This window comes from Homalodisca vitripennis, unplaced genomic scaffold, assembly GCF_021130785.1.
Source record: "Homalodisca vitripennis isolate AUS2020 unplaced genomic scaffold, UT_GWSS_2.1 ScUCBcl_7861;HRSCAF=15715, whole genome shotgun sequence".
In the NCBI taxonomy this organism is placed as follows: Eukaryota; Metazoa; Arthropoda; class Insecta; order Hemiptera; family Cicadellidae; genus Homalodisca; species Homalodisca vitripennis.
The window spans coordinates 1-12,025 of NW_025783978.1; the positions used below are offsets into that span (position 1 = coordinate 1).

Genomic DNA, 12,025 nt, shown 5'->3' on the forward strand with positions numbered 1-12,025 from the left:
GCGACAAAATTGGAAAACGATGGCCTTTCTCTCCACAATTCCAACAAGATACCTCTCCGCGATCTGGTCGTGGTGATGCCTTGATGTCAGCTACTCGTCCTTGGGTGATTACTCTGCGACGACTTGGATCTTGATAGGCGAGGTCCGGTTCAAGCGTTACCTCACTTCGTTGAGATCTGTTTCTCGTCATGCTTAACCGTCCAGCTTCAGCTCGACGTCCCATGGATCGGCAAGTTGATCTAGAGTTTGGATGCTAAATAAAGCCAATCTATCCTGCAACTGCGGATGGAGGTTGTAGTAGATCTGGGCCAGACGAGTACTCTCGGGAACGGGGACAGCAAGTCTGCCATACAGGCCTTCCACAGCCGCGATGTAGAGGTCCAAGGGTTCGTTGTCTCCTTGTAACTCTATTGAATATCTCCTGATGAAGCCGTAGATCGTAATCAGCAGGTTTGAAAGACTTCTCGCAGTTCCTTCGTTAGTTGATGCCATGACCGGATCCTGTTAGCGGCTGCACGATACCATACAAGCGCGGGGCCAGCAAAGAGATCGACAGCCGAGTCATAAAGTTCTTGGTGAGTTACTCCTCGGGCTCGACGAAGTTCCTCGACCCTTTCCAAGAAGGCTGCGATGCTAGGACCAGAGTTGTCGAATTTCAGGCCCCACTTATACACAGGTACATATCTGGGGCGTGAGCCTTCTCTTTTGTCTTCTAAATATCGCAGATCGTCTTGGCGGGGCCAGTCTTGAACAACTCTTCCCATCGAAGAATGATTTTCCTGCTTCTTCCGGTCTTCTTGAAGCCTCCACTCTTCTTTTTGCCATCTACTCTCTTGCTGTTGTCTCTCTTCTTGTAGTCTTCTTTCTTCTTGTTTCCACTTCTCTTCCTGTTTTCTTCGTTCCTCTTGAAGCTTCATCTCTTCCTGGCGAATCCAGTTATCTTGCTGTCTTTTCAAATGTTGTAGCTGCATCCCGTCTTGACGTTCTCTTTCTCTTCCAAGTCTTCCTTCCTCTTCATGTGTTCTTTCCTCTTCTGGTGAAACGATTGAGCCAGAAAAATGCCTAGAACTTTCGTGGGGACAAAGAGAGGATCCGTCCGCTTATCTGAATCTGGCTGGGGTTGTGGATTGCCAGCTGATAGAGTCTTGTTGTCAGGAGAATCCACCTTAGCCGCAGACTTAGAGTCCTTGAAAAGAGTCCAACAATCCCTTGCATTTACCCACTAAGCACTGCTTGGTCTGCTCCTGATCATCATCCGCCGTCGCACCCACTGGTATCCTATCAGCTCGAAGGTATAAATGCCATAGGCGTGCAACAATACGATGATACTCATTATCGTTATAATTCCCCTCATAGTCACTCACAAGTGCTGATAAATCCTGGTACTTTGCCTCACACTCCTCTAGTTCTGTATCCGTATCCAAAGAATTAACTACAGTCTCCTCTATTGGCGTATTCGACGCTAAACTCTGAGAAAGTCGTTTTCTCAAATCTCCGGCTGTACCTCCACAGGGAAGATTCCTAATCTTCAGCTCATAGATAACTTCTGTTTTACGCAGGTGATAGGCACTCATATTTAGATAAGATACAAAATTCAAAAGTGGAACAGAAATACTCATAAGTTTCCCAACTCAAAAATATAAACACCCTTAAAAGGTCACAAAACCAACATGAGCGTATAAAATTAAAATTTCGAAAGAGTACGCTCAATAAGTGTCACAACAACAATAAAATAGAGATATGTTGTCCAAATAAACTACAACAATGACCAAAAACACAGAATTCAAAGCAAAATGTCAGAATTATTCCATAACTGAAAAGGAGAAATAAGTTTGTTTGATAATTAGGTTTTTGTACTTTGTTTTGTTTAAGGAAATGTGAATAACTACTTATTCCAAGCAACACTAATGCAAACCGAATCATATCAGCAGCAACAGTTCAAGTTCATAGAAATAGTTAATATTTACAAAAACACAAGTATGAAGGACAAATAAAAAAAATGTACAGTTATAACTATTACTTCAGATTACTCCAAATTAATCCAGGCCCCACGTTGGCAGTGCCATTTTGCAACGTTCTCCCCTAGGGGAATTGTGCAAATGTCCGGTATCACTCAGTGGAGAAAGGGGGTGGTCCTTGACAGCGCGCCGTAAGGGTAAAGGGTAACCTACGATTAGTACTTCTTCTTCTTTAAGGTTGCTCGGTGAGGGAAAGGGCGCCACCTTGTTGTAGGACAGGTAACAGGCAGGGCTCCAACAAGGAACAGTACCCCTGCTCCAAGGAAAGTACCAATCAGGCTCCCTACTACCATACACTAAAGCTATTTTTTGTCAACCAGGCCTTTGGACTACACAGATAGTTGTATTGAAATATTCTGAATATAAGGTTAAATATAGACCCCTAATACTTATGCGAGGTTATCTAAATCCAGTTACTAGGGACCTGAACAAAAAGAAAACAAAACACTCAAATGTTTGCAATTAAACTAATTATTTATGTGCAGGAATTGTATGACATTATCACAAGTAATCCAGCCTTACAGTAAGTAAATGCTTTAGACAGAAAAATAATCAACAACAAATATAGCGAAGATACAATGTTACCACTTATTAGAGAGAATTACAAATGGCTAAATGAACTCTATTTATGGTAGGGAGCGCTCCACTTCCTCAAAACAACATTCAACATACATAAATAAATACAATAAACACATGCAATAAATGGCCCTAGACATGTAAATAATAGACGACACAAGTAAATATACTAAAGATACACTATAATGCACTAAGGTGTGCAGTTAACGTCTGGAGGGTAGCGTTGAACCAAATTTTAAGGGCTCCTTCCACAATACAAAGGCTCCTGGTCCAGAATTAGACATCAGTCCGCGTCCGACTCACTAATCCATAAGAGCACTCTGTGAAATAATCCAAGTCTGTACTCACCAACTGGGAGTCACAACACAAAAGGCCTACTACGTCCGGTCCAGACCGTGGCGCGGAAGAGCGCGGCGCGGCGGAGAGCGGATCCGCGGTGCGGTAGTGGTAGGTGTAAGGGCGGCACGGCTAGGAGCAGATCCCAGTGTCAGGGTAGTGCAAGCTGGAGTACCCACTAGCGGCTCGGCAATAAGTCCACCAGGCTCCGGGCGCAGTCCAGAAGTGTACCCATACCAAATCCCAAAAGCCCTGATTAATATGTTCAACCAACAGAGAACATCAGATAACAACAGTTCTCAGTAGCAATTGAAATGGACATTTACATACAAATGAAATACAACAATGAAACATTTAAAAATATAAACACATTAGGTTTTTGTTAGTTTGAAGCAAAAGAAAATATTATGCTAGAATGTATATTCAGCTGATTAAGCAACAATTACTCTAGGGGATAATGAATCTACCTGTATTTATGCAATTTCTGGCTATAAAATCATGAGAATTGTAAGCTTGACTGTTCATATCAAAGGCTAATAAACACTGTCGAAAATAATAAACAGTTAAAGTACCCTACATGTACACAGTATGATTTAACATAATAGGCAGTATAATAACAAAATTGAATTTATAAATTTAATATGATATCAAAGACTAATTATTAATAGCTTGAGGTAATAATTTACCTTGACTTTTATTACAAATAAACATTGATACATTAAGAAGAAACGTTGAAACTATTGTATCGTACTAACATGAAACTGTGACACATCAAATTAGGACTGTACACGGTCTGTTACAAAATATATGTCAATCATGGTTGTATTTTATGCAACTTGTATGTATTTATATAATTAAATACTTACTTTACTATAAAAGAGATTAATTTTCTTCGATTAAAACATTTAAAACATTGCAGTTATAACAGTTCAAGTTGTGACATTAATTCTCAACATATGTACTATTTATAAGTTTACCTCTTTCTCTTAGAAATGTTGCCAACATAGTTAGCGTAATTGGTTTTGAGAAACAAATACTTTAAACAAATTATTAGGTAAGATTATTAACTATTAAAAGTAAATGCCACGTTTTAGCTTTACACGTTCAATTCAAACCCTAACAGTTTTTCCAAAGGCTCAGTTGAGTGATTCTATAATCTTGAGTAGTGTTTTAAACTTTAAAATTAGTATATTGAATTCACGTAAGAGTGACGAGAACTAAGGAAAATATATGGTAGTAGTTCACCTTGGCCAATTTATTAGTCGGCTCCCGAAAATCCAGCGAAGCTGAAGGGCTCGTAGACACACACAGCACCGACGCAATCCAGTCACTCGCAAGCTTCCTCACTAATCAATCCACCAGCTGTTTGTTATCAGTTCACCTGCCGCAGCGTGTCGTCCGGTCGTGCGGTGAACAGTCCACCGGAGATAAAAGGTTACTCAATGGGCTATTCTTTTATGCAGAACAGGCAAGAGTGACGTACGGGCATTGGTATAATTGGTACAATGTCGGCGCGCTACGACATTGATGAATTGAAATTTATATAATGTAGAGTGATCAGTTCTACATTATTTATACCATAACTCACCATAAACTGCACACGTCACAAATGTGTCCAATCCGCTCACGCTCAACAAAATCGCCGCACTTCTGTTTGACGAACTGTATATAATCTTGTGAGGTGTTTCGGTGAAATCGCTTTTTATATCGTCTGCCCTGATAGTTGCAGTCGTGCTGGGTTCTATTCCAGGGTTGTGATATCGACTTATAGCTATTTCTATCTTACCCGCGCCCTCACCGTACGCTGGTAGAGATCGATATGATACACAAGGTTAAACGTGAGTGAACAGAAAATCTCAGACTCGTTCAGAGCGAATTCAGTTATTCGCACTCCTCAATAGAACGATATCATCACAGTTTTCTGTTCTATGTCTCGCGATTTCACGTAAATAAATGTCGATTAGAGCTGTCAATGCTCCGTTCTAAAATGTGACGTTTAGAAATAAAATCCTATTGTAACGACGACTATTTGACAATTATTTGTGCGTGAGAAAAACAGATTTTTTAATGTCGGTGGTCCGCGAGATCTTTATTCCACAGCCGTTGGCTCGAACCGGTCTCAGTATCGTCTGCTCGTTTCTTCTTCCTTCAGTGTGTTGTTGTGCTGTGTTAAGCTGAGGTTATGTTTTTGACTTTATAGTATCAAAATAAAATATTAAATATATTAAACCAAACAGATTCCTTCAACAAGACTAACGTTAACGTATAAGTTTATAAGTTAAGCTGGAAGCAAAATGTCTAAGGGAAGTCTTGTGTTATATCTCTCTCCTGTGAAGCAGCTAAATCCCTTCAAGCAAATATATTTAGGTTATTTAATACAAGTATCCTTGTCCAGCAATAATACAGGTATTTCGTGTGTACTATTTTCCTCTTTAAGCCCTTAGTATCAAATATGCTAATATTAACAAGCATTAAAAGTTTGTTATAGCCTACAACCTAACATTCACTTTGAAACATACTCTTCGAAGTAGGAAGTAAAGCTTATCCGATTTACAGGGCACCAAACAAATATTATTTAGAAACCGGGCTGAGAATTCAGAGGTTTATTAAGCCAATGAATAATATATCTGTAAACAAGGCTGTTAGCTAGATAGCCTAAATTAAGTTCCCAGCCTATTCTGGCGTTGATCAATAACTTTTGAGCTTAGGCTATTAGGCCTACACGACTTAAAGTAAGCAAAATATATTATCATGAGCTATAGAAAGGTTTATATATGCTATATCTAGTAGATTGACCAAGTACATACACCTAACTTATCTTATGCACCAAACTATTAACTTTTAAGAATAGGATAACAAACCTATACAGCTTATAGGATGCAAAATATGCGTTTGCAAACTAGGACAGGTAGTGAAAGGTAATAGAACCTATATTTAATAGATACTCTACTGTCACTAGACGAGATAGCCTATAAGCTGGTCTTAACCTATCCTACGCACCGAATTATCAATTTTAGGAATAGGATCACAAACCTACGCGGCTTATAGGATGCAAAATACGCGTTTGCAAACTAGGATAGGTAGTGAAGGGTAGTGTAACCTATAATGAATAGATACGCTACTGGCGCTAACCGCAATAACCTATAAGCTGCTGTTAACCTATCCTACGCACTGAATTATTAATTTTAGGAATAGGATAACAAGCCTACGCGGCTTATAGGATGCAAAATACACGTTTGCAAACTAGGACAGGTAGTGAAAGGTAATAGAACCTATATTTGATAGATACAATACTGTCACCAAACGAGATAACCTATAAGCTGCTGTTAACCTATCCTACGCACCGAATTATTAATTTTAGGAATAGGATAACAAGCCTACGCGGCTTATAGGATGCAAAATACACGTTTGCAAACTAGGACAGGTAGTGAAAGGTAATAGAACCTATATTTGATAGATACACTACTGTCACCAAACGGGATAACCTATAAGCTGCTGTTAACCTATCCTACGCACCGAATTATTAATTTTAGGAATAGGATAACAAGCCTACGCGGCTTATAGGATGCAAAATACACGTTTGCAAACTAGGACTGGTAGTGAAAGGTAATAGAACCTATATTTGATAGATACACTACTGTCACCAAACGGGATAACCTATAAGCTGCTGTTAACCTATCCTACGCACCGAATTACTAATTTTAGGAATAGGATAACAAGCCTACGCGGCTTATAGGATGCAAAATACACGTTTGCAAACTAGGACAGGTAGTGAAACGTAATAGAACCTATATTTGATAGATACACTACTGTCACCAAACGAGATAACCTATAAGCTGCTGTTAACCTATCCTACGCACCGAATTATTAATTTTAGGAATAGGATAACAAGCCTACGCGGCTTATAGGATGCAAAATACACGTTTGCAAACTAGGACAGGTAGTGAAAGGTAATAGAACCTATATTTGATAGATACACTACTGTCACCAAACGAGATAACCTATAAGCTGCTGTTAACCTATCCTACGCACCGAATTATTAATTTTAGGAATAGGATAACAAGCCTACGCGGCTTATAGGATGCAAAATACACGTTTGCAAACTAGGACAGGTAGTGAAAGGTAATAGAACCTATATTTGATAGATACACTACTGTCACCAAACGAGATAACCTATAAGCTGCTGTTAACCTATCCTACGCACCGAATTATTAATTTTAGGAATAGGATAACAAGCCTACGCGGCTTATAGGATGCAAAATACACGTTTGCAAACTAGGACAGGTAGTGAAAGGTAATAGAACCTATATTTGATAGATACACTACTGTCACCAAACGGGATAACCTATAAGCTGCTGTTAACCTATCCTACGCACCGAATTATTAATTTTAGGAATAGGATAACAAGCCTACGCGGCTTATAGGATGCAAAATACACGTTTTGCAAACTAGGACAGGTAGTGAAAGGTAATAGAACCTATATTTGATAGATACACTACTGTCACCAAACGGAGATAACCTATAAGCTGCTGTTAACCTATCCTACGCACCGAATTATTAATTTTAGGAATAGGATAACAAGCCTACGCGGCTTATAGGATGCAAAATACACGTTTGCAAACTAGGACAGGTAGTGAAAGGTAATAGAACCTATATTTGATAGATACACTACTGTCACCAAACGAGATAACCTATAAGCTGCTGTTAACCTATCCTACGCACCGAATTATTAATTTTAGGAATAGGATAACAAGCCTACGCGGCTTATAGGATGCAAAATACACGTTTGCAAACTAGGACAGGTAGTGAAAGGTAATAGAACCTATATTTGATAGATACACTACTGTCACCAAACGGGATAACCTATAAGCTGCTGTTAACCTATCCTACGCACCGAATTACTAATTTTAGGAATAGGATAACAAGCCTACGCGGCTTATAGGATGCAAAATACACGTTTGCAAACTAGGACAGGTAGTGAAACGTAATAGAACCTATATTTGATAGATACACTACTGTCACCAAACGAGATAACCTATAAGCTGCTGTTAACCTATCCTACGCACCGAATTATTAATTTTAGGAATAGGATAACAAGCCTACGCGGCTTATAGGATGCAAAATACACGTTTGCAAACTAGGACAGGTAGTGAAAGGTAATAGAACCTATATTTGATAGATACACTACTGTCACCAAACGGGATAACCTATAAGCTGCTGTTAACCTATCCTACGCACCGAATTACTAATTTTAGGAATAGGATAACAAGCCTACGCGGCTTTATAGGATGCAAAATACACGTTTGCAAACTAGGACAGGTAGTGAAAGGTAATAGAACCTATATTTGATAGATACACTACTGTCACCAAACGAGATAACCTATAAGCTGCTGTTAACCTATCCTACGCACCGAATTATTAATTTTAGGAATAGGATAACAAGCCTACGCGGCTTATAGGATGCAAAATACACGTTTGCAAACTAGGACAGGTAGTGAAAGGTAATAGAACCTATATTTGATAGATACACTACTGTCACCAAACGGGATAACCTATAAGCTGCTGTTAACCTATCCTACGCACCGAATTATTAATTTTAGGAATAGGATAACAAGCCTACGCGGCTTATAGGATGCAAAATACACGTTTGCAAACTAGGACAGGTAGTGAAAGGTAATAGAACCTATATTTGATAGATACACTACTGTCACCAAACGAGATAACCTATAAGCTGCTGTTAACCTATCCTACGCACCGAATTATTAATTTTAGGAATAGGATAACAAGCCTACGCGGCTTATAGGATGCAAAATACACGTTTGCAAACTAGGACAGGTAGTGAAAGGTAATAGAACCTATATTTGATAGATACACTACTGTCACCAAACGGGATAACCTATAAGCTGCTGTTAACCTATCCTACGCACCGAATTATTAATTTTAGGAATAGGATAACAAGCCTACGCGGCTTATAGGATGCAAAATACACGTTTGCAAACTAGGACAGGTAGTGAAAGTAATAGAACCTATATTTGATAGATACACTACTGTCACCAAACGGGATAACCTATAAGCTGCTGTTAACCTATCCTACGCACCGAATTATTAATTTTAGGAATAGGATAACAAGCCTACGCGGCTTATAGGATGCAAAATACACGTTTGCAAACTAGGACAGGTAGTGAAAGGTAATAGAAACCTATATTTGATAGATACACTACTGTCACCAAACGAGATAACCTATAAGCTGCTGTTAACCTATCCTACGCACCGAATTATTAATTTTAGGAATAGGATAACAAGTACGCGGCTTATAGGATGCAAAATACACGTTTGCAAACTAGGACAGGTAGTGAAAGGTAATAGAACCTATATTTGATAGATACACTACTGTCACCAAACGAGATAACCTATAAGCTGCTGTTAACCTATCCTACGCACCGAAATTTTAGGAATAGGATCTAGGATGCAAAATACGCGTTTGCAAACTAGGACGAAAGGTAAATAGAACCTATATTTGATAGATACCTACTGTCACTAAACGAGATAACCTATAAGCTGGTCTTAACCTATCCTACGCACCGAATTATCAATTTTAGGAATAGGATTACAAACCTACGCGGCTTATAGGATGCAAAATACCCGTTTGCAACCTAGGATAGGTAGTGAAAGGTAATGGAATCTATAATTAATAGATACACTACTGTCAGTAAACGAAATAACCTATACTACGCACCGAATTATTAATTTTTCAAAGATTCCGTAGAATTCAAGGTTAACGAATCAGCACTAGTTTTTATATATTCAACATTCAATATTCGTACTGTTTTTAAATTCCCTTAATGATTACAATTCGGGGTGACTCACCAAAAGACGATATATGCCGACTGCGTATTCTCTCGTACAGGGCTCTCGTATTCCTCGACTCGACTTCAGACTTCATAAACCGACGTCCGCAAGCGAAAACTCTTCTCCTCGAATTGGCTTCACTCCACGACGTTAGCAAGCAAAAACTCTCTGTCCCTTGTCGGATCGGCTGTATAAGTAGGCCGCCAGCCGGTCATGCGCAGAGACGCGTTTTCGTCAGTCGTCGCCAGACGCTGCAGCGGTCACATCGGAGCTCCGGCTAACTGCACTGCCCCGAGTAGAGAGGTTCCCTAACCTCAAATCGACTCCTTCTAATGGAATGACGACGACGACTATCGACGAAAAAAATAAATCGACACACCTACTTGTCAAAATAAACGTTTTCTCATTTAAGAAAAAAAAACGGGGTATAAAATTGAACCCTTACACCCCCCACTTACTTCGTGGAGAAAATAAAAACTAAAAAAAAAGACTCTGAAGTCGGATTAACAAATCAAAATAAACTTACTTTTCGCAAAAACTAAACATAAAAGAAATAAGGCAAACTAAAAGTGTACACTTCGTTCTCGAATTACTAAATTCCCCTACGCCCCGTAGGAGAAAACAAAATAAAAATTCTTCTTAAACTGCCCTCTCTTTCCATTATTTTTTCTTTGGGAAGACTGGAAGGCCCAATTTCCGGACATTTATCCTCTTCCACTCGTTCGTCCCCGGTATCTGGACCTTCATGGTACGGCGTTTTCCACGGGTCCTCTTTGGTTTGGTGCCGTGAGGACGCTCTGGAGGGTCGCCCATCCTTTCCTGCGTTGCCGTCTCCTCTGGCTGGGATTTCACCGACGGGGCTACTCGAAGGAATTCCTCTTCCTCGGGGTCCGGGATCACTTCAATCGAGCTGCCCATGCTCCACCCGGGCGACAAAGAGAGGACGTCACCCTCGTCCATAGGTGACAGTCTGGCCAGCTCTAGTAGTGTGGGTTTGGGAGACCTACACTTGTCAACCTCCATGTGTCCCGAGGACGTTCCCGCGGCACCTTCCGGTGGGTTTATCACGTCCACCTCCTCCTGCAGGACACCGATCTCTTCTGGTGTTTCGTCCTCGGCCGGAAGTATAAGTGACTACTTCGTTGGGTCAGTTAGCTGGTCTAACTCTTTGGCCAGATCTTCGAAGGACCAGTCCGGTTCCTCCCCCGGAAACAATTCCGGCTGGCTGCTCTTGTTCTCGGTCACCGAATCCTCCCGAAGTTCTTTCGCCATCTGCCGCCTGAACTCTCGGCCATCTACTCGCAATTCCTTAGCCTCCCGTCCCCCGCAGATGGCTCCAGCGATAGCGCAGAGGAAAACCCCGCAGTCCACAAGGTTGTCCTGTGAAGGACAACTCCGCTCACCGTAGAGGCACCAACTCCGGGCCTCGGTCTTGGCCCTCATCTCCTCCTTCTTCAGGTATTCGCGCAGAAGATCCATCGCCGGCTTGTGGTTTCTTCCTTTTAGGGAGTCGTATGCGCTGATGGTTTCCTTCCGTGGCTCTACTACGAGAAGCCACCAGTGGCCGACGTCCGCCAACTCCTCATGTACGGGGACGAGGATTTTCCCATAATCCCACAAGTCCTGGTCGCGATGGTGACCCCGCGCTCGCTCGTGGCCGGATCTCTTCAGCACCGTGAAGAAGTAGGAGTCCAGTGCGAGGACATTTGGCAGGTTATGATCCATAGCATTCCGTCTCTCCAGAAGCCGCAGATACGCCGAAATTACCCCGCCGTTTAGCAGCTGTCCAGGAAAGAGCCGCTCTGAATCGCATGGCAGCAAACGGACCTGTTTCCTTACGACTCGTGCCATCTTCCTTATCTGTCAAACTGTGGAACAAAAACCCAGACACACAAGCCAAGCTCTAGACTACCGTGCAAAGCCACAAGGTAACCACTCAAGCACACAAAAACTACAAATGCAAATAGCAGGGGATAGTGCAGTTAGCGTGCAACCTGCAACCCAAAGCAAGAGTTCAACACATGCAGGAATCACAAAACTAAACTAGACATCCTTATCTATAACGTGCGAAGTTACAGCCTACTACTTACCCAGTAGGAGCTGCAACATCCGGCTTATTCAGCCAGATAGACGTGTTCCCTTAGTCGACATACTTTTTTAAGTCTTTGACGTGAGCTCGTAGCACATTCTTTTTTCGACCACAGAGGCTATAGATGTTTGATCCGAACCTTTCTACAATTTTATAA

At 41.0% G+C, this 12,025-nt stretch overlaps 1 protein-coding gene across 1 annotated transcript; it reads right to left on the reverse strand.

The window, feature by feature from the left end:
- Window positions 1-10,913: 10,913 nt before the first annotated feature.
- Window positions 10,914-11,630, reverse strand: LOC124374309 (sentrin-specific protease 1-like). The gene has a single exon (XM_046832542.1). It carries the CDS (start codon window positions 11,628-11,630, stop codon window positions 10,914-10,916), a length of 717 nt encoding a protein of 238 aa, XP_046688498.1.
- Window positions 11,631-12,025: the final 395 nt, after the last annotated feature.

Coding starts and splice junctions, on each gene's coding strand:
- LOC124374309 (XM_046832542.1), bottom strand. CDS start 11,630: ATGGCACGAGTCGTAAGGAAACAGGTCCGTTTGCTGCCATGCGATTCA.